Source organism: Macrosteles quadrilineatus, unplaced genomic scaffold (assembly GCF_028750875.1).
Source record: "Macrosteles quadrilineatus isolate MER2022 unplaced genomic scaffold, UCM_ALF_1.0 Scaffold_3__2_contigs__length_128488019, whole genome shotgun sequence".
NCBI classification, from domain to species: domain Eukaryota; kingdom Metazoa; phylum Arthropoda; class Insecta; order Hemiptera; family Cicadellidae; genus Macrosteles; species Macrosteles quadrilineatus.
This window is the reverse complement of record NW_026542596.1, coordinates 114,234,616-114,256,071: the sequence shown is the minus strand read 5'-3', so window position 1 is coordinate 114,256,071 and position 21,456 is coordinate 114,234,616. Positions and strand designations below refer to the sequence as shown.

Here is a 21,456-nt window from a genome sequence, read left to right as displayed (position 1 = left end):
ATAATAGGAAAACTAATATAACAACAATCTTTAATACAAGTAAATAAATATTTAGAAAAAAACAATCATTTGCGGTAGACGATGATAATCTCCTCACGACTGTGAGATATTTTCATATTAATAATAACTAGGTAGCGTTCGCAGAGGCATCCACAAAATTGAGCGGAGTCGTCAAGGGTTCATATTATATCGTTTTTGTCATACTGCAGTAAAAACATTCGTTTTTAATGCAAGCGTTGCGGGTGTAAAGTAGCATTTTTACTCTTTAGGGAGTAAAAATAGTTTTTAGCCTCTGTCGAGTAAAAATCAGCTGTTGTCAACTCAGTTGTAAATTTTGATTGTAAACGATTGCATGTATCGAAAATATGTATAGATTAGAGCTTCGTAATCAATAACCTACAGTCTACAGTCTCTTCCCGTAGCATTTTAGCATTGCAGATACATTAATCCATTCCCACACTCAACACTGCTCACCTTTACTACTTCCTTCACCACCCCATACGTCGTGGACCTGTTTCCCTCTCTTCCCATAGCATTTTAGGATTGCAGATACATTAATGTAATTGCCAAAGACAGTTCCCACTTTCTGCACTGCTAGCCTTACTACTTCCTCCACCATTTCCTACGTCATAGACCTGTTTCCTTCCCTTCTCATAGCATTTAAGTATTACAGATACATTTATCTAACTTCCCAAACGGTTCCCCCACTCTGCACTGCCAGCCTTTACTACTTCCTTCACCACTTCCTACGTCGTGGGGCCTGTTTCCTTTCCTTCTCAAAGCATTTTAGGATTGAATATACATTAATCTAACTGCCACAGACGGTTCTCACACTATGCTCATACTTTACCACTTCCTAAGCCACTTCCTACGTCGTGGACCTGTATTCATAACTTTCCATAACAATTTAGTATTTTATATACGTTAATCTAATTGTCCATTGATTGATGGTATGACCAAGTTAAGAGAGATGTGAGTCAGTGTGGAGGGATAGTGGAGATGGCAGCGGACAGAGAAGCGTGGAAGAGGCTGATCTACGAGGCGAAGAATCGACTGCGATTTGTAGCGCCCCAGCAGTAAGTAAGTAAGTAAGTAAGTAATCTAATTGTCACAAACATTCCCCACACTCCGCACTGCTAGCATTTAATACTTCTTTCACCATTTCCTCACCATTTCCTATGTCATGGGCATGCTTCCATCCCTTCTAATAGCATTTCAGCATTGCAGACACATTAATCTAAATGCTACAAACGGTTTCCAGTTCCCATACTCGATCCACACTGCTCACCTTACTACTTCCCTCACCTCTTCCTACGTCGCGGACCTGTTTTCCTCCCTTCCCATAGCATTTTAGGATTGCAGATACCTTAATCTAATCGTCATAAAAAGTTCCCACACTCCGGATTGCTCGCCTTTACTCCTTCACCACTTCCTACGTCACGAAACTGTTTCCCTCCCTTTCCATAGCATTTTAGGATTGCAAATACCTTAATCTATTGGTCATAAACAGATCCCACACTCCGATCAACTCGCCTTTACTACTTTCTTCACCTCTTCCTACGTCGCGGACCTGTTTTCCTCCCTTCCCATAGCATTTTAGGATTGCAGATACCTTAATCTAATCGTCATACACAGTTTCCACACTCCGAACAGCTCGCCTTGACTACCTTCACCACTTCCTACGTCACGAAACTGTTTCCCTCCCTTTCCATAGCATTTTAGGATTGCAAATACCTTAATCTATTGGTCATAAACAGATCCCACACTCCGATCAACTCGCCTTTACTACTTTCTTCACCTCTTCCTACGTCGCGGACCTGTTTTCCTCCCTTCCCATAGCATTTTAGGATTGCAGATACCTTAATCTAATCGTCATACACAGTTTCCACACTCCGAACAGCTCGCCTTGACTACCTTCACCACTTCCTACGTCACTGACCTGTTTCCCTCCCCTCCCATAGCATTTTAGGATTGCAGATAGCTTAATCTAATCGTCATAAAAAGTTCCCACACTCCGGACTGCTCGCCTTTACTCCTTCACCACTTCCTACGTCACGAAACTGTTTCCCTCCCTTTCCATAGCATTTTAGGATTGCAAATACCTTAATCTATTGGTCATAAACAGATCCCACACTCCGATCAACTCGCCTTTACTACTTTCTTCACCACTTCCTACGTCACGGACCTGTTTCCCTCCCTTCCCATAGCATTTTAGGATTGCAGATACCTTTATCTAATCGTCATAAAAAGTTCCCACACTCCGGACTGCTCGCCTTTAGCCTACTCCTTCACCACTTCCTACGTCAAGGAACTGTTTCCCTCCCTTTCCATAGCATTTTAGGATTGCAGATACATTAATCTAATCGTCATAAACAGTTTCCACACTCCGGACAGCTCACCCTGACTACTTCCTTCACCACTTCCTACGTCGCGGACCTGTTTTTCTCCCTTCCCATAACATTTTAGGATTGCAGATACCTTAATCTAATGGTCATAAACAGATCCCACACCCCGAACAGCTCGCCTTCACTACTTCCTTCACCACTTCCTACGTCGCGGACCTTTTTCCTTCCCTTCCAATAGCATTTTAGGATTGCAGATACCTTAATCTAATCGTCATAAAAAGTTCCCACACTCCGGACTGCTCGCCTTTAGCCTACTCCTTCACCACTTCCTACGTCAAGGAACTGTTTCCCTCCCTTTCCATAGCATTTTAGGATTGCAGATACCTTAATATAATCGTCATAAACAGTTTCCACACTCCAGACTGCTCACCTTTACTACTTCCTTCACCTCTTCCTACGTCACGGACCTCATGCTATTGTTGTCATTTGATTTTTTCTTATGATACATACCTTTTCTGTTCTAATATCTGTGGAATAATGCTATCCGCTATTCCTTTATCTACTGCATTCAAAAGTCAACAGCTGATCATATGTCTTTGTTTTTGTTTATGTGTCAAATACTGCTTCCATAAGGATTACATTAAAACTTTGAGACCCAGTGGGGCGGATTCCTGAGAGACTTTTTCAACGCCATATAGATGTTGGCACTCACCGATATGGTCTTTATCACTATGCAAAATTTTCAAACGATTGATTCAGCCGTCTAGGAGGAGTTTGCGTATTACGAAATGCCTAAGAGTCGACGTATAAGAGCTTCGCTCGCTCCGCTCAATTAAGTCTGTACAACCACGGGCAATAGTCAGAAATTTGCAGTGATTGCGGGAGACAATGATAATCTCCTCACGACTGTGAGATATTTTCATATTAACAATAATTAAGTCTGTACAACCACGGGCAATAGTCAGAAATTTGCAGTGATTGCGGGAGACGATTCAAGGGCTGTCCTGATGGCCTTTTTTTGTTGTTTAAAGATATATTTGCTAGAAGGTGAATTTGCCCAGCACAACAAACCTAAAGTTTGTAATCTTACATCTATTTTTCATGTTAATGAATATACTCTTACTCTACCAACCACACCTTAAAGAAGATCTCTTAAAATGATTATTACCTGTTCACGGATAGGAAGAGCCAAAGTGTTCTTGGAAGTCAAAACATATGTTAGAATACCTTGGTAACCGACTGATAGGAAAAAATTGATGCCGAAGATGAGCCCAAACCCGTCATACTTGATTTGCAATGCTATCTGTGAACTAATTATATATTCGATCAGTTTTTAGTTGTATTTTAAATAGACGCTTGTTTGTATGCCTATTATTGCAGCCTTTTTTGCAAATTTTTTGTACAATAATTGGAGTACAGAAACTTGCCAGTTTTTGGTCTTTCAATTATAGACTATGATGTGTATTTTAGATTCCATGGTGGTAAAATTAAACTAATCAATTGTGATTTCAACAGTCAAATAATTGTGATGTTACTGTAAAGAATGAATTCAAGCCTTAAATGTAGTTTTTTCTATTTCTATAAAAACTACATTGAGTAAATTTAATTAGGTTTGTAAATTTCATTAATACAATCAAATTATATAAATTACATTAAGTTTTAAATTCAACTCAATACTAATCCTTTTCAAAATTATTTTTGCACAGATAACAGAGAACACCAGTAAATCACTATTTGAATTGTATGCATCAAACTCAGCAGTAGTATTTACTCCTCTCGTCTCGATACAAGTTCACTTGGTAAAGAAACTGATGAGACAACAGGTCAACTTATTAAAAACATTGTTTCTGGACTCAGTTACTATTTCACAATGTATACTATCTTTGACTAATGATACTATCTAATTTTTTACCTTAGTACAATGATAACTAGTAAAAAAAAAGTTACTATGATGTTTTAGCCGTTTTACAAACGTTAATTGGAGGCTGAAAGGTACGCATTGCTGTCTATGCTAGTTGTCATCATCATTTGGGAACCGAGCAGATTTTTACATCCCTAGGGCAGAAAATCAGCTGTTCGCTTATTTACTTAAAACATTAATGTACCTCTATATTGAATACACAAGCAGTATCATCAATATTATGCATTGCAATACATTGTTTTATTGTCACCGCTGCCTGACTGATACTGACACTTTGGTGATGACAGATTTGCCTGCCATGCCACCTCGTACAGTAGCTGTAGTTTTAACTTAAAATAGGTAAAATAGTGAATGTGAAAAATAAATAAATATCGGAGTGAAATATACTAATATTTACGCTATTAACAAAATTATTGAAGTAAAATATCGATATTACCAATATATCGGAGTAAAATATCTCTACCAAAAATTTATCGGAAGAAAACTATCGATGGAAAAAATCGACAATTGGCTTACAAACATCGATATTTTCGATATATCGACTATCGATGCCCAACACTAATGCAGACTTTTAACCAAGCTAAACTGAACAGACAACTTATTAAAATCAATTAGTATCCTGTATGATTTCACTATAAACTGTAGACTCCCTTAGTTGCCATTAGCTGTATGGGCAATTAATTAACAGCTGTGTCTCAGGAATGTCGGCCACGGCCTTAGTCACTAACAAGACTACAAGATCACGCCACTCCTCCATTCATACTTGGCTTAAAATACCTACTTTTTATGGTCGCCATTTCATTGAAAGTATTAAAGTTATCCAAACTATTACAGTGACAAAAACTAAAGCCGGTTTTTACTAGATGCGAAAGAGGAGTGCAGAGAGCGGGAAAGCGGTTAACATGGTGTTCCGCTCCGCTTCTAGGAAAACATTAACATTAAATTATCTAAGACAAAAGGAGTCCGCACTGCTCCTAGGAAAACCCGGCTTTAGGCAGAAAATAACATTTTAGACTGTGGCACAGTGTGTGAATGGTTCATCCACTATGTTTAAAATAATTTGCTACTGCTGGGACATATAGGAGGAATGTCTTCTTCAGAATCAAAAAGTTGTATGAGGAGGCGGATCTAAGCTGTCAACCCAAGCTGTTTGTGCACTCAAAAGTTAATGGTACATACTTGCAGATGACTGTCAATAAGTCACAAAGCACAGATGTAATGATGTAAAGTCCGTAAGAAATTATGATGGACGAGGACTGTGCTGAAGCATAGAGAGCCATTGCTTGTACCAGGGTACAAACTGCAATGACAATATCCCCGTGGTCCTGCCAATCTATCTTCAGCTTGCCCACCATGAAGCATATTACGGTGCCTGTGACACATACAAAATGTTGTATAATAAACATATCAACCATAAACCAAAGTTTGATTTAGCTTTTTGATGGTTCGAAACTGGACCCAGCTGTTCCTGATCATTGGGCTTTAAATAAATGATCCTGACTAATGAAACCGCTGATCTTAGTCAGTAACAAAGCTACACAGGTCATCACACACCATTCTACACTCATCCTTCACTCATATTTGGGTTAAAATACGCACCTAGGTGGCGTCCCCATCTCAATAATTGATTGATTGATAATTATCAATTATAAGTAATTATTGATAATTAAACACCGCGTTTTTAAACTAACTAAAAAGTAGAGAGAGAGAAAATACTGTTAAGATTTAAGACAAAAAACGTGGGGCGCATGCAATGGCTAATTTACAATTATTATCTTCACTTATTGCATGCGCCCCCATTATTTGTTTTAAATCTTTATCATATTTATAATATAGATTTTTGTCTACTTTTTAGTTTGGTAAAAAACGTGGTATTTTAAAAAGCTTTTTTAATTTATAAATTATTTTTTTACTTTTTAGTCTTTAATGTGTAAATACAGTATATGAAATCTATTTTATATAGCCTGTTAATACATAACCAAACCCATTTTAACTGTAATCAGATGTTGCTACTATTCTCATAATCCTAAAACTTTTGAATCTCTCGGGTGCAGAACATGTACCTCTTAACCTCTGCTCTTTGAACAAACTGTAAAATTAAAGTATTTACTGTTGACTTCAATTGATATATTTACATTCTTCTAAAAAGTAAACATTGAAATTTGGAGGCCCATAGCCCATGGGGCTATGAAAATAAGTTTCAAGTCTTTAGCTCATCGGAAAGTTAGTTTAAAATCAGTTGCAAAATTTGTACCGAACAGACAAGAATGCTAGCTAATAAAATTGTTTTAAAACACTAATTACACAGTGGTCTGCTAGCTTAGCTTACTTTAGAGCACTGTATCAGAGCTTGAATTTGCAGATAAATATGAGTCAAAGTTATTTTCGAGTATTAGTTTATATTAATACAAAATTTATTGCCTTATCATTTTCATTGCCTGTGCCCGTACAGATTTCTGACGAAAATCTATTCTTGGTTCCATGTACCTTCTGTAGAGTTCTGTAGAGCATAGCTAATTAATGATCATTGCTTAAAAATAAGTTGCAATCCTTGATTAAGACTGTTTTTCCTATTTGATTATGTTTTACTCGCAACATTAAGAAAACCATCATAAATGTTGCCTGATAGCATCAAACAGTAACGGATGCCGTCACAGTCACAAGAGATGAATACATCAAGTTATCTCTGTTCAGTATTGAGGCACCCATTATAAATTACTGAGCCAAACCAAACTTTGAATAGGTTCGAGTGTCGTTACTCACTGCAGCAGGCATAGATGGCTTCTACTCCGGCGTTGTTGGTGTTCTGATTGGATCCAGTGATATCGTTCCAAAGAGCTTGCACATAGTAATCACACACCTGTCATAGCAATGATTCTTAGGTATGAATAGTGTCAAAGGTAGGATGTAGTACTTCACAGGCGTAACAATGGGAAAAATAAAACATTGCATTCATATGCACAGTCTCTCAAATGTTTATGTACTGATTTTTAACAAAGCATCATTAGAGTTGTTGCAAATTACAAAATCTGATTTGAGTAAAGATTGGTGCCATCTGTCACAACTTATGTACTAGCATTGACTATAAATACCTGCAGATTAGGTCAATATAGTCAATGGTACTAGGTTTGAAGTCAATTGCCTATAGTTATGGACAATGGACATTATTAAAGATCACATAAAGACAGAAAACCAGGCATTTCAGACCCTTGTTTATATGGTGTTTCTTTTTTTTTTTGACCTGAAGAACAAAAATACACAAAATCTTTCCAGGAATGAGCATCTTGGTTTATTTAAATATAAGTTGCAGATAAACAAATTGTAAACTAGCTGCAAGCTCCGGCTAAAACTGGTATATGCAAAACTCACTTAAGGAGCCACTGGAGTTATCGTTCATTTTACTACACTCAACCTGATTTAATATCCTATCAAATTAACAACAAATCCAAATTCTTATAAAAGCCCCTCCCTAGCAGCCCCTCCTTCAGGGACAAAGTGTCTGTTTAAATATGCAACTCTGATTCCCCAGAATCCATTTATCTATTCAACATCCACCGAGCTCTGGCACGCATAAGTGATCGAGAAGGAACTATACTATAAACATAGACCCTCGATTCACGGGACTGTCTACAGGCCAGAGAGACATTCCATAGACTTCTTGGACATTGATTAAATCTAATGGCTTAGCAAACTGTTCTACATTTAGCAAAATAATTTCCTCAAGGTTGTATATCTTAAAAAGAATGATATTTTTGTTATCAAGAAACACCTAAAGGTATTTATTTTTCTCATATAGACTCACATCTGTCATGGTCTAGCAATCTATGGGGGCATTAGTGAACAAAACCTGAATAAAATACTTAAACTTAAAAAATAGCCTTGCAAATAATGTTAAACCCGCAACTTTAAGAATCCACTTTTCACAACTAGATTATATGTTTAACCATCTATGACCATTATATTTTATAGTGTATTCTGCCAAAAATCAACTTCATAAATTTGTGTTTACCAATTATTTAATACACACATAATGCAAGAATACAGGGGAGATGAAGTTTATAAGAGGGATAAAAGGTAAAACAAGATTAGACAGAATGAGAAATGAGAAGCTGAGAAGAGGAACAGTTGAAGAAAGTTTGAGAAAACGAGTAGAGAAGACAAGATTGAGATAGTTCAGCCACGTAAGAAGAATGGAGAATGAAAGAATCCCGAAAAGAATGAGTGAACGTCAAATGGATGGAAGAAGGCCAAGAGGAAGGCCCAGAAGAAGGTAGTTCGAGGAGGTGAAACGTGATGTCGAAGCAAGAGGAGTGCAATGGCAGTATGTGGAGGAAGTGGAATTGTGGAAGGACAAAAGAAGATGGAGAGGCCTAGTGAACACCCAGACCCAAGGATAATCGGACCGGGAGAGGATATGAATGTATGTATGTAATGCAAGAATAAATTACAATGGTGGTTGGGGCTCATCAAGAAGTTAGTGTAAAATCAATTGCAAAATTTGTACCGGACAAGAAAGTGAGCTAATAAAAACGAGCCCATAGGGTGTAGCCCAAGGGAAATGTGAAAGTAAAATGATTTAATATTGCATGGTCATCCATTTGTGAGCTATGTTTCATGTTTCAAGCCTCTAGCTTATCAGGAAGTTGGTTTAATATTGATTGCAAAATTTTTACCGAACAAGAAAGCGAGCTAATAAAAACATTGTAAAAAGAGATCAAATAGAAATACCCCAGCATAATGTCGCTCTTTTCCTCAAAGCAACACAAATCATCAAATGGAAATCCTATACCCTAACACAAGCTCGTGTATGGGCAAACTGTTTCTTTAGTCAGTCCGAGGACTTTCAAAACTTTTGTTTAATGTGTCACAAGAAATCGATTGTAGTTGGTTACAAGGCTGGGAAAAATCCAGTTTCTGTCCTACAGCCCTTGAAAGTGCCCTTGTTATTGTCAATACGTTTTTGAAGTTAACAAAAACAGCTGATACAGGTTATTTGCATTGTCATAATTTGATTTGATAACCGTATTGGTTAGATTGGACTAAACGTTCTAAAAAATAGTTTGTTATATTTGATTTGGTTTATTTGGTTTGGTACGTACGTGTTAAATGTTTTCATAGTTAATTTTCAAGATTAAGAATGAAACGCGAAAGACCTCCCAAGTGAAAAGGTACGAGGGAGAAAATCTACTTTCGATCGTAGGGGAATAAATTTCGCCACTACAACCGAGCCAGTTCCAATCAGCTCATACATCTCGCCAAATGTCGACGCTGAATCGCTGCTTGACGTTTGGAAGAACCAGCGCACTGGAATTTCGAAGTTGAAACGTAAAACACTATGTCAATTGCAATGTATTTATTAAGGTGTATTAAATTTGTTTTCAGTCCCAGTCAAATTACATCTAGCAATAATGATTAAAACAGTACCAACTGGTTGGCTCCGTAAGACATGATCCTGCACACACACCACTTCAGGGTGTTTACGTTGGAGGCTGCAAACTTGAGCTCCTCCCAGAGTAGGCGGGCGGCATGACGATATCTCTGACAGCCTGCCACTACAACAAATTATGTTTGTAATGTAACAGGTCGGTACTCAGAATATCTCTAAAAGTATTAGGTTCAGGATGTAACTTAGAGCACAAGAGGGATTTTAGTTTGGACACACGGTAGAATTTTCTTTTTTTTCTGAGAGAGGGAATCTCTACCTGACACATAGTTGCTTGACATCGTGGTTCCCCTATTTGTGTGGGGTTCGCACCCATTAAACGTAACCCCTCACAATTACTGTCTACTGGGACTAGGATCACCAGTGGGATTACTTCAGCACAGCAGGGTCATAATATTTGTCAGAGGAGTTCTACACTTGTTGTCTCAATCATCCCCTTGGACTATTTCTCAATTTGGTTATCTTGCCTTGATTTAATGTTCTTGTGCCTGATAATCACCCCAACCAGCTCAGGCACCATATTCCACAGACAAACCTCTCCCAACATCCAAAATATTTATTTTGCTAGGGTTCCAAGTTCCAGCATCGTCTTCTCTGTTGGGCTCAATGCTTACACTTAAGAAGAATGTTGACATTTTTTTAACATGGCCCGAGACATAATTACCCCACCTCCACCCTTCCAGCGCCCCTGGACACGGGCTCATTTACTAAAATGACCCTGCTTACAGTGCCTGGTAAAAGAAGGGTTTCACTGTTAAAGAGAACTATAATAGACAGATTTGGTTAAACATATTTGGAATACTGTAAATTTTTTTTTTACCTTTAACACTTTGCGTTTCACCAGGTTTTTTGTCGGTTGGGCAAGCAGTGCCTTCCACTGTAGGCAATGCAAGCGTAGTCAGAAATGAAGTACTGTGGACTAAAAAAATTAAAACAATTAAGAAGTATTAAGGCTGAATAAGTTTTTACATTACAGTGGTGTTGTTATTGTGAATGCATTAAAAAGTCTAGCATAGTATTTTATGTTTATGCTTCCAATCAAATATAACACAATTAGAAATTATGATAAGTAGTATTATAGTCTCTGGACCATCAATAAAATTGTTTAATATTTGCTCATTTGGTAATCAATATTATTGTTGCCACAGTCGTGAAGGATAAAAACAGATGTTGATGTTGCCACAACAGCAGAAATATATCCATCCTATGAGCATGAGAAACAGTTCATAGGCCTATGGTGATTTGGGGGGCGAACTTTAAGTAGTAAGGGGCCCTGCTCTGAATGTTTGCACAGGGTTTAGGCAGGGGCACTACACTCTGTAGGTAAATTACATTTTTTAAAGCCGAATGGGATTTTAAGGATCTGTTTTAAAAGATACAGAGTCCTAGCTTACCTGAGAGACGAGAGGCAAACTATATTGATACGCATTTTATCAATGGAATACTTATTTTCGATATCCCTGAAGAAGTCCTCAAATTCTAAATAATATCAGTCACTATATTATTCTCAGGTAATATTTAACTGAACTATGAAAAAAATATTGTTTCAAGCTGTTACCTGTTATTTGATGAATTACAGTCCAGTTCATTTAGACATGGATACAAAATAGGTTATATATGGTAAACATTTTTGCTTGTGTGCATTATTATTACCTATATTGAGACAGCGGCATGATGCTGTGTATTTTATTATGAGTGTAAAATGGAGCAAGATGGCTTTATTTGCCTTTGCTACTAAGACCAGGCTATTTCTTTAACCTACACCATTCATCATAAGTCCAATGGTCAGGAACAGTCCAGTTTCAAACCATCGATCTACTTACCAACCCAAGATATGAGAATGAGGCTCTGGACAGTGATGAAGTGGGTTGACATGAGAAACTGAGCTAAGAGTGCCGAGATCAAAGTTCCCAGTTTTGGAGTTATCTGCACTACAGCTGTCACTTCCTGATAGTTATGTTTCTTAACTTGAGTGTAGATGTAGGTACTATAAGCTACTTGGGAAGCTTTGTAGAACCCGAGTAACGCCTGAGAAATCTGAAAACAATTCTTAATTTATTACAAAGTGCTTTTGTAGTTTTGGACAAAAGTAAATTTTAGACTGTGCACTATTCAAACTACCCATGGGCTTCACCCCGTTTGACTTCATAAGTATTAACTTTGATTATTATTATATATCTCCACTCATCCTACACTCATCTCCATTCATACTTGGCTTAAAATACCTACATTGTATGGTCGCCATTTCATAAGAAAGCAAGAAAGCATTAAAGTATTTAATAGTCAATGGTATTAATAAAACTATTGATTGGTTAAGTTAGGCTGAAATAAACAAAACCGAATACAGTAATACAAACCATCACGCCTGATTTTAATAAGGTAATAAATTGAAAGAATAACAAACCAATAAGTACAGCTGATTTTTTTGATATTATGTGTTTTTACACAGTGTCGACCCAAAAGGGGGGGTTGGGGTGCAACTAAAAATTTTTCAATGTAAACCCCCATCAAGTGACACCTCATTTTGAAGGGTTTACAAAAACTTTAAGATTGGTGAAAACCAGAGTTTGATATCTCTTCTCTATCCAAAATGGTAGCCAATATTACCATTATGAACCAATTTTACCATTGATTTTCCACAACATTTGACGGGCTACCATTTTGGATAGAGAAGAGATAGCGACCTCTAGTTTTCACCATTCTTTGAGTTTTTGTCAACACTTCAAAATGAGGTGTCACTTGAAGGGGGTTTACATTTAAAATATTTGAGTTGCCCCCCTTTTGGGGGGACACTCAAATTTCAAAATCGTTAAATGAAACTTCCTGCTAAGATTGCACGACCACCAAAAGGATATCTCTGTATATTTACTCGGAAAAATATTAGGGGGGGGGGTCTTGACTTTTTATTCACCCTGTATGGAAAGTTCTCTTTAGAAAGTAATTACAACCTTAAAGAGCAATTTATGAGGGAATTAAGGATAGTTTTGCTCAAGGTTTCTCATCATGACGAACATTTTAAGTATATGGTTTATGGGGGTGTGACTTGTAGTTTTCTCAAAAGTTCATGGGTACTTTGGGATTTATATATGGATTGATTTTTTTTTAGGAACCTACTTGTGAAATTATACAAACTTCAAATTCTGACCTTCATGTGTTCAATGTGTCTGTTTGATTACAAACAATTTTGTGATCATTCATTTACACTGTTAGTGTACATTTGAGTGTTAGGGACGCAAGCGACTACTAATACTCTGAATCTATGTGTTATACACTCGCTTCGCTTTAATTTTACTTTCCGTATTCAAACTCAAAATCATTCTTATGGTCGTACACTATGGAACCTTGTTGATTGAACACATTAGGTACCTGAATTTGTGTAACGGTAGTTCCAAAATAGAGGACTGGACTATATACAGCAGCTGCCAAAGCTCCTACAACGATTATGGTCTTGTACTGTAGTATGTCTGTGACCAGAAGTGCAACAAAGGCAAAGATAAGATTGGAGTAAGCCGAAACTCCGTATATGTCTTGAGTTACCTAGAATAAAACAAAGCAAAATGGTTATACCGGTACATGTGTTAAGTATTATAGCAGATATTCTCCATCTTTAATTGGTAAAGCAGTATATTCATGATTTTTTCGGGTTCGCAACATAAAGACCTTTTTTATATGCATATCAACCTATGCTTACATTTAAGATTTTCTTCTGACTCCTATAGTGGGCCGTCCCCCTGAGGAAGTAGCGGATCACTAAATATGTGATAAAAAATAGATTTTATGTCCAGAGTTTTGTATCTCAATATTAAATATTTCAAAAAATATTTAACCATCCCAGGGTTTTTTTGGGCACCCTATATATCTATAGCCTACTTTTAAAAGTCAAATACCTCTCACTAATCACTGTATCTCAAAAAGTATTAACTATAAGAACTCAGGAATTGGCTTGGTTATTCTTAGGCTCTAGGTGTGCAATAAGAAGAGTTTTCAAGAATTTCCATCAGGGCTCTGCCCCAGAGGCCTCTAAAGTTTCCATGTTATCTTTATGGAAAAAAGATTTGTTTACATTTTAACAGATGAATATTTTAGAATTTTATTCTATTTTAAAGGAACAGCTGGTTGTATTTATTTGATTGAAAAGTAGATATTTGCATTATTTTTTGGCTTGAAAATTGTTGTTATACTACATAACACTTTTGGTAAAACCGCTCGACAGATTGTAATGAACCTTTCAGGCATTATTAAGCATTATTCAAGGATGGTTTGTGTGAAGTTTGGTGCAGATCCGTCGAAAGGGCTCCGCCTCCGCCCCAGTGGCTCTAGAGTTCCCCATGTTAACCTTATGAGTACTCATATTTAAATGGAATTAAAGAATCTTAACAGCTGGTTCAACTAAACAATTTGATTCTGTGATGCTTAATAGCATTAAAAAGTTAAAAGGTTTACCAACAGGGTGCAGCACCATTATTTTTTTTTAATTTATGACAACAGCTAATTTGCAACCAAAAGGTGAGTGAGCGAAGCGAACAAACTTAAATCTGGAGGCGAGTTAGCGTAGCGAACGAGCTAACCTAAAGGCAAGTGCGAGCACAACGAACAAGCTCGAACCTAAAGGTGAGTGAGCGTAGCAAACGAACTTCAACCAGGACGTGATTGTGTCACGCGAACGAGCTCATCTTGAAAATGAACGAGCATTTGACGTAAAACCACATTAGGACAGAACGACGTCTGTCAGGCCAGCTAGTCGTCAAGTAGATTTAAAAATCAAGATATGTTAACTATTTCGTTGAGGTTGAAGTTTTTAAGATCTGCTCGGTCAATGTTCTGTGTGTTGTACAATAAGTTTATTAATCGTGGCTAGGTATGTTGTTTTTATATGTTTTTAAATGCATTATTTTTATTCACATACAATCATCGGCACCCAGGGGGTGGGACATGGCCAACCACTTAGAATAACTAAACTTTAACTTCACTGTCCTCCTTTATCCCAATCCGATTCATATTGCAATCATCGCCCAATCCAATGTGTATGTCTAAACCAAGGATTATGAACACCTCACTATGTCCCAGTGGTTGAAGTATATCGCTACAAACACACAGGTCACCAATTATTTGCCACACAGGACGGGAATCGAACCCGAGCAAACGAATGCCACTGCGCCAAGTGACACACGCCCTAGCCTTCTCGGCTATCTGTGCTTGGAGACTGAGGAGTCAAAAACCAGTATTTAAGCTGAAACCAACAATTGCGAACAGATAGCGCTACAGCAGGTTGTTCAATACGTAACAAGGTAGCAGCACTAGTTAGTCACGGACTATTAAGATGATATTTTTCAGTTGAACCACAACAGAGATCATAAATCATGTTACTCGGAGGCTTTGCTGCAAAAAGTATTCTTCCTAAAATGGCTATATTATTATAACCTTATCAAACTAAATCAAGGTTAAATTCAATGTTACATTGTAAACTAGATGTCTTTTTCGATTTTATGAGATTTTGCTTTCAAACAATGCTATCAGAACATTACAATTTAAAAGAAAACTTGGAAATTTACAACAAAAACAAAGTTTTATTTAATGTTAACTACAAATACCCGGACTTTTCTTTGTTATATATATTTGTTATTGTCTTATATTATTCAAAATTAGCCTAATTAATAAAATAGTGACAACAATACAGTTAAAATTCAACAAAAGGTAATGGAATTAAAAGGCAAACAAAAAAGTCTTAAGAAAAAGAATTATTGGCCTAGCACTGAAAGGGTTAATGGTTTTGCCTTGGGAACGAGTTTTGAAACCATCTAAAATGTGCAGTTTGAACCACGGCCCCTTGTAAAATACACTTCCTTCAATTTTGTTTTATTTAATTTTTTTTTACAGAGTTATTATTACTGCAGTAATCAATAAATGTCTATTGCCAGTGTTTAAACAATTCGTTATAAACTATACGTGTCTGTTTTATATTGTTTAACTGCCAAAAAAACAAAAACCACAAGCGAGCATGAATGGTCCCCTGTTTCTAAAAACCCTCTTGGCCTCTTGGTCTCCTAATACAGTGTACCACAATTCTGTCTGGCCCCTTATACCATAACTCTCCTGGTACTGACCCCCTGGTAATATACCCCTGATCCTCTGGTACCCCTCCTATGTGTCACTGGATAACCCCTCCTGGTCCAGTGGTACAATAACTCGCCCCCTGGACTGTGTAAAATTACACTATATACGCTCAGATAGCAATAAATAATACGTTGATTTACTCAACGTTAGTGTGTGTAGATTTTGAATGAGTTTGAAAAAATATAGTGTTATTTCTACAAATCTAGTTGTTTGCTTACCTCAGCTACTGTTAAATTCTTCGGAGGGCTGAAAACTATTTCGGAAAAGTAATTTTTGTCAGGATTAAAGTTTTTCATGAATCCATAAATTGCAATTATTACAAACCCTAATTGGCAAAGCATGTTTGTTTCTAATTATAATCCTTTCCATGTAAAATATACTGTAGAAATGAGCCTGAAATCCCAACAAATCATAACTTATAAAAACAAATTAGTCGGTCGAGTAATGCTAAAGCACAGGGGCAATAATTAGGACAGTGCTGAGCAGTAGTTACAATAATTGTTGCTACAAATGTATCAATTACAATGTTAAATCACTCACATCAGTGAGTAAAAACAATTAATTATCCAAATAAACCCACTCATAAACCCTTTTTATATACCGAGTTTACTGGATTTTCATCACAATTATTTAAGTTTACACAAATATATATGAGTATCGTCCAACAAGTCAATATACTCGGTTTGTAGGACAAACAAAACAAAGAATACTTTGGTTAAAGTATTTATGCTCGTATAAACAGCATTGTAGACTGCATTTGTGACAGACCAAAATAGTAGTAGCCTGTTACTTGATAAGTTTAGTTCCTACCCGCATATTCCAACCCGCAAGTGCCCAAATACAGTATCGGTACCAAAGCTTAACACTAAGATTTACTGCATAATTTGATCACAAACTAATTAAATAAAAAAAGTCACTAAAACCACTGACAGCTTTGGGAGTTAAAACAAAAGTGTTTGAAACAATTTATGAGCTATCCATTGAAACCCAAATATAACTTTCAATGCCAATAAATATATTTTTAATTGTCTATTTCCATCCTAATATCAAATTGAAGTTAAAGCTATTGAAGCAAATACTGTCTAAATAACGTTTTGCTAGAAAATTTATTAAACACTAAAACTGAAAGTATATTGACACATATATATTCACTGATAAATCAATATACCCACCACTAAATCTTCTATACTAACACACCAGAGCTCACATTTTAAATAAAGAGCAATTAAAAAACCATCTGTTTCTCTCAATAGAGAGAAGCCTATTATAGTGCCTATTATTACTAAAAGCTGGCAGATCTACCACATTCCCTCTCATTCAAGCCCTGTCTCAATGTAGTAATTTGAAGTAATTCAGAATCAAACCAAAATGTTTAAGTTCTTATAAATTTCATTAAAAAACTATCAAAAAATCAATTATTATTTTAAAACATCATTAAAGCCGTTATGAGATATGTTTCCTAACTCTCCGCCAATTAACTAAAAAAATATAAAGTTTTAGGATTTACTATGATGCAGGATTATTAGTTTTAATTGAATCTCATTCATAATACTTGAGTTTTATGTAATTAAAATAAACACTACAGAAATTTAATTGTACTTCTGTAACAATTCAAAATTATTAAGCAAACAATAATATGTTAAAATATTTTATAAATAATGTGAAAAACAGGTCTATTGCGCAAACAATTCAGAGCAGGGAACCTTACTACCAAAAACGTATTATCCCACTTTATAACTCGAAGAACGGCTGGACCTGTTTTAATGATTTTTGATTTGTTGGATTCATCTTTGTCTCAATTAACATAGGCATATTAAGTTTTGTATTTAACCTTAGGGCTTAGCCCCACCGGCCTGTAAAATTTGTATGCTTATGGAGCTATTGGCAGAATGTAAATAATCAAATATATTCATTGAAGTCTGCTCTAAATACTTTAATTTGACAGTTCAAAGAGAATTTGGCAGGTTACGAGGTACAGGTTCTGCTCCCAGGATTCTAATGTTTTATAATTATGAATGAGATTAGTTTTATTGGTATATTTTCATGGAAACAGAAGGATCATTACAACGTATAAAATGTTTTATAATTATTTTGATATGGTACCGGTAGCTATTTGTTAAAAAATTTGAACTGATTATGTCATGTTTGGATTAAGATATTAAATAGATGGATGTTTTTTTTTAAAAAGAAAAAAAATATTTTTAAACAGTTAAGTGACTGTTTACACTATTTGCTTTTCCATTCAATTTAAAAACTAAATTTCAATTATACTACCATTTTTTTTTTTGTCCAGGTAGCTACTACTTAGGTCAAAATCCGTTTCTTGCCCACAACTCTATTTTTTTCAATTACACTTCTAACTTATTGAAACCTTTTATTGGTAATAAATAATGAAAAATACAATATTTAGAAAAGGTTTTTGATCACACATTTGGAAAACATATTGTTCTTATGTCTAGTATTATGAGAATAAATATTACTGTGAAGATCTTCTATAAGTATATTTATATCTAACACACATCATAAATTCAAGGATTTATTATCGGTACCATTACATAACTATAATAGAGTATAGAAAAATTGGTTGCAATTTAAAACTTTATTGATCTCTGTCTGCCTGAAATATTTTTAGAGTGCTTAGAAATTTGTAGATCTCTGTCCATGTGAAATGTAGAAATCCCAATTTAGGCGAACATTGGAAAAAAAAAAAAATCTTTAATGCAATGATTACAAATTAATAGAAAACTAATTATTATGTAAACTTGGACAAACAAACAGAGCGCATTACCCCAGATGTAGCTAAATATGAAAATGTTGATGACATTTTGTGATTAGAATAATTAAATATGGCTTCCCTTCAACCGTTGATAGTTCATGTGAAAGCTCTATTTCTCATAAAAACTTTCGAAATCAGCATTAAATTGGGCTAAATAAAATCACAAACAAATCAAAACTTTAAAAGTTATATCTCCCAATCGATCTCCCAGTCGTATGGATATGACTATAAGGCAAAAAATTGGTTTTACTGTGGTTTTGGACAAGATTGAATTTTTTCTGTCTATAACTATGATTCTTGATTCTTCAAAATCATTAAATGGAGTGGAAGCTGTTGTATTGAACAATGGCCACGGGTGCTGACCCCCATCTGCATTACTCCAGAGATGGTGGGTGGCATCGATACGATACACTTACTGTCACTGCACTGGGCCCCGCGTATGAATCAAACATTCGGAAAAACTATCGGTAAAAAACATATTCGCAATCCTCTTTAAATTACTGTTAAAACGAGTCCAAACAACAAGTAATTTTTTACTTCAAATACCTAGAATACCCTATGTAGTATATCCACTTATTGTTATTTCATGACCTAAATGCTATGATTCAGGGCCGTATTTAGAATCTATGAGGCCTCCGGCGGCTCTCACCAGAGAGGCCCTTCTGTATTCTGATTCTTCGAAGGTTGGAACTTAAGAGTTTGAAATACACGTGCTATTGCTTCAAAAACTTGATGAATTATTGACCTTTTGTTTCCAACAATCCGATCTGTAAAAGGATCTAGGAGGCTAGCTAATAAATAAGTCTATAATAAAAAAAATATAGGAGTCTTAGGTCAGTGCCAGAAATTTTTCATTTCATTAGGGTTGAGTCAAAAATTTTGACCTTCGGGCATCGGATCAAAATCCGGAATTGGATAGTAACATTTATAAAAATAATTTATGCCACATTCCAAGTGAGGCCCCCTCCAAGGCTGAGACAACCGCCGTGTCCACCGTTAGGGAAATATGGCCCTGATGATTACTATTTTACAAACTAATAAATCAAGCTCCCTCTCCCTGGATGTGGCTAGCAAACTAACATGGCGTCGAAGCAGTTTTCGAGATCTTTGTGCAAGCAGACATACAAACAAACATTGCTTATATAAAAGTATAGTATAAGCTAAGGGACTATGTTTTATCTATGTTATGATAGTCAAAGAATTTTTAATTTAATCCGGCCAAATTTACATTAATAAATCTACACATTAATATCGACAGTTACAAAAATATCTTCCAGTACATATTCCTGTTTATAATCAACAAATCAACCATTAGATCTTAAAAGAATGGTATTTTCATCACTGAGATAAATAGATTATATAGCTCAATGATTTTCATACTCCATAGAAGTATTTATTAAGATTTTCATTTTTAGTTGTTGGTAGACTTGGTAGCAACGGCTATGTTGTCACCTGTCAATTGTCATGTAAACAAACAAACCGATCAAACTTCAAACTGGCAAGTGGCAACTAATGGCAACAAACTAGAACTAGACCATAACACCAAGAAGAGATTTTGTAATTTTAACTTAAAGTTTTTATATTTTATAGCGTGCTACCTGCTAATAAATTGTTAAATGTATGACATTAACACAACAACTTATTTCATTCTAGGCTAATTGGTGCAAGAGTAAACAAATTTGAGAGGGTGTTAAGTGGTTAATAATCTTACTATGTTCCAATTATTTATCTTATAGTTTTGTTATACATTTTTTGTGTAAAATGACCAATTTTGATTGGAATAGAATTCTGAATGTGCATCCTTCAGACCTCTCAGAACAAGAGAAAGATGAATTATTTCATGAAGTTGTGTGCTATGATATTGATGAATCAAAAGATCTAGGCAAAGATAGCCTGAAGACATTTTTTAAACTAGCTCAAGAAATTTTGAAGTTTAAAGGAGAACAGGTAGACCCATACCAACATTTTTTTTGCATTTGGTACTAACTAGTTTAAGGTGTCAGACAGAGGCTAGATATTCTAACCGTCTTAGCCAGTGTTTGTAAGGCATTTCCTAGTAAATTAGTCCTATATCTTAGATTCCGCAAAGATATGTCTAATTATGTATAATACGTGTTTTAGTTACACAGTTCTGACTGGATGTGTTCATTATTCAACTCAAAATGATATAGCCTACAGTAGGTAGTCAAAACTGTTCCCAGTCTTTATAGGCCTAATCAATCTGGGCCTACTGCCTTAGAATAATTTTTATTGTGTATGTTAGCCTCCGTATTGCCAAATAATATTAAAAAGGTTTTAGTACCTGCTATCAAGCAATCCATTTAATTGCATAACTGTATGTGTAAGTCTGGACTTACACTCCCCCGGGTTAGCGTCGTCTGTTGTCATAACTGATCAGTTACCGTAAATATTTCGTGTCCGTGTATGTATAGGCTATGTGTCGTATGTAATTTAAATATGTTTTTTGTGTGTTAAACACGACGCTCTTCATGTAAAGAAAGAAGAAGTAATTGTAAGTTAACTGCACATAAGTTAGGTGTCAAAACTAGTTGCGACTGTGCAATTAAATGGATTTGCTTGAGGCTGCACTTTAATATCTGTCCTACACTCATTCGAATGAAAATGTCGATATATAGGTTATTCGATATATCGATTATTTCATTTGGTTAGTTAGGTCAGGTTAACCTAACTAACCAAACTTAATATATCGTATGAAATAATCAATATACCGATCGATTCTGAGATGGTAGGATTCATGACCCTGGTGATTTGACGTGGAATGACTTGTGTTTTTGGCCTCTGGGGACCTGAAAACAAAAAAAGTAAATCGGTTCAGGGCCTAGGTCTTACCGAGAGA

General features: G+C 35.7%; 2 protein-coding genes across 3 annotated transcripts in view; one reads left to right on the top strand and one right to left on the bottom strand.

The window, feature by feature from the left end:
- Positions 1–17,025, bottom strand: part of LOC128989855 (folate transporter 1-like) — a 29,980-nt gene extending 12,955 nt beyond the window's left edge. Inside the window, exons 1-9 of one of the 2 annotated variants that reach the window (XM_054411934.1) lie at positions 16,996–17,025; positions 16,042–16,216; positions 13,076–13,246; positions 11,533–11,746; positions 10,530–10,628; positions 9,691–9,818; positions 7,030–7,126; positions 5,446–5,638; positions 3,514–3,655 (exon numbers count right to left, since the gene is read on the bottom strand). In XM_054411934.1, the coding sequence (XP_054267909.1) occupies positions 3,514–3,655; positions 5,446–5,638; positions 7,030–7,126; positions 9,691–9,818; positions 10,530–10,628; positions 11,533–11,746; positions 13,076–13,246; positions 16,042–16,164 (1,167 nt within the window). In that variant the 5' untranslated portion in view covers positions 16,165–16,216; positions 16,996–17,025. The remainder of the gene's footprint in view (positions 1–3,513; positions 3,656–5,445; positions 5,639–7,029; positions 7,127–9,690; positions 9,819–10,529; positions 10,629–11,532; positions 11,747–13,075; positions 13,247–16,041; positions 16,217–16,995) is intronic. The other variant, XM_054411935.1, reaches the window with a different exon arrangement.
- Positions 17,026–18,944: 1,919 nt separating this feature from the next.
- The window catches only part of LOC128989482 (centrosomal protein of 290 kDa-like), a 59,543-nt gene continuing 57,031 nt past the window's right edge, over positions 18,945–21,456 (top strand). The window contains exons 1-2 of the mRNA XM_054411375.1: positions 18,945–18,987; positions 20,407–20,546. Of these exons, the coding sequence (XP_054267350.1) occupies positions 18,945–18,987; positions 20,407–20,546 (183 nt within the window). The remainder of the gene's footprint in view (positions 18,988–20,406; positions 20,547–21,456) is intronic.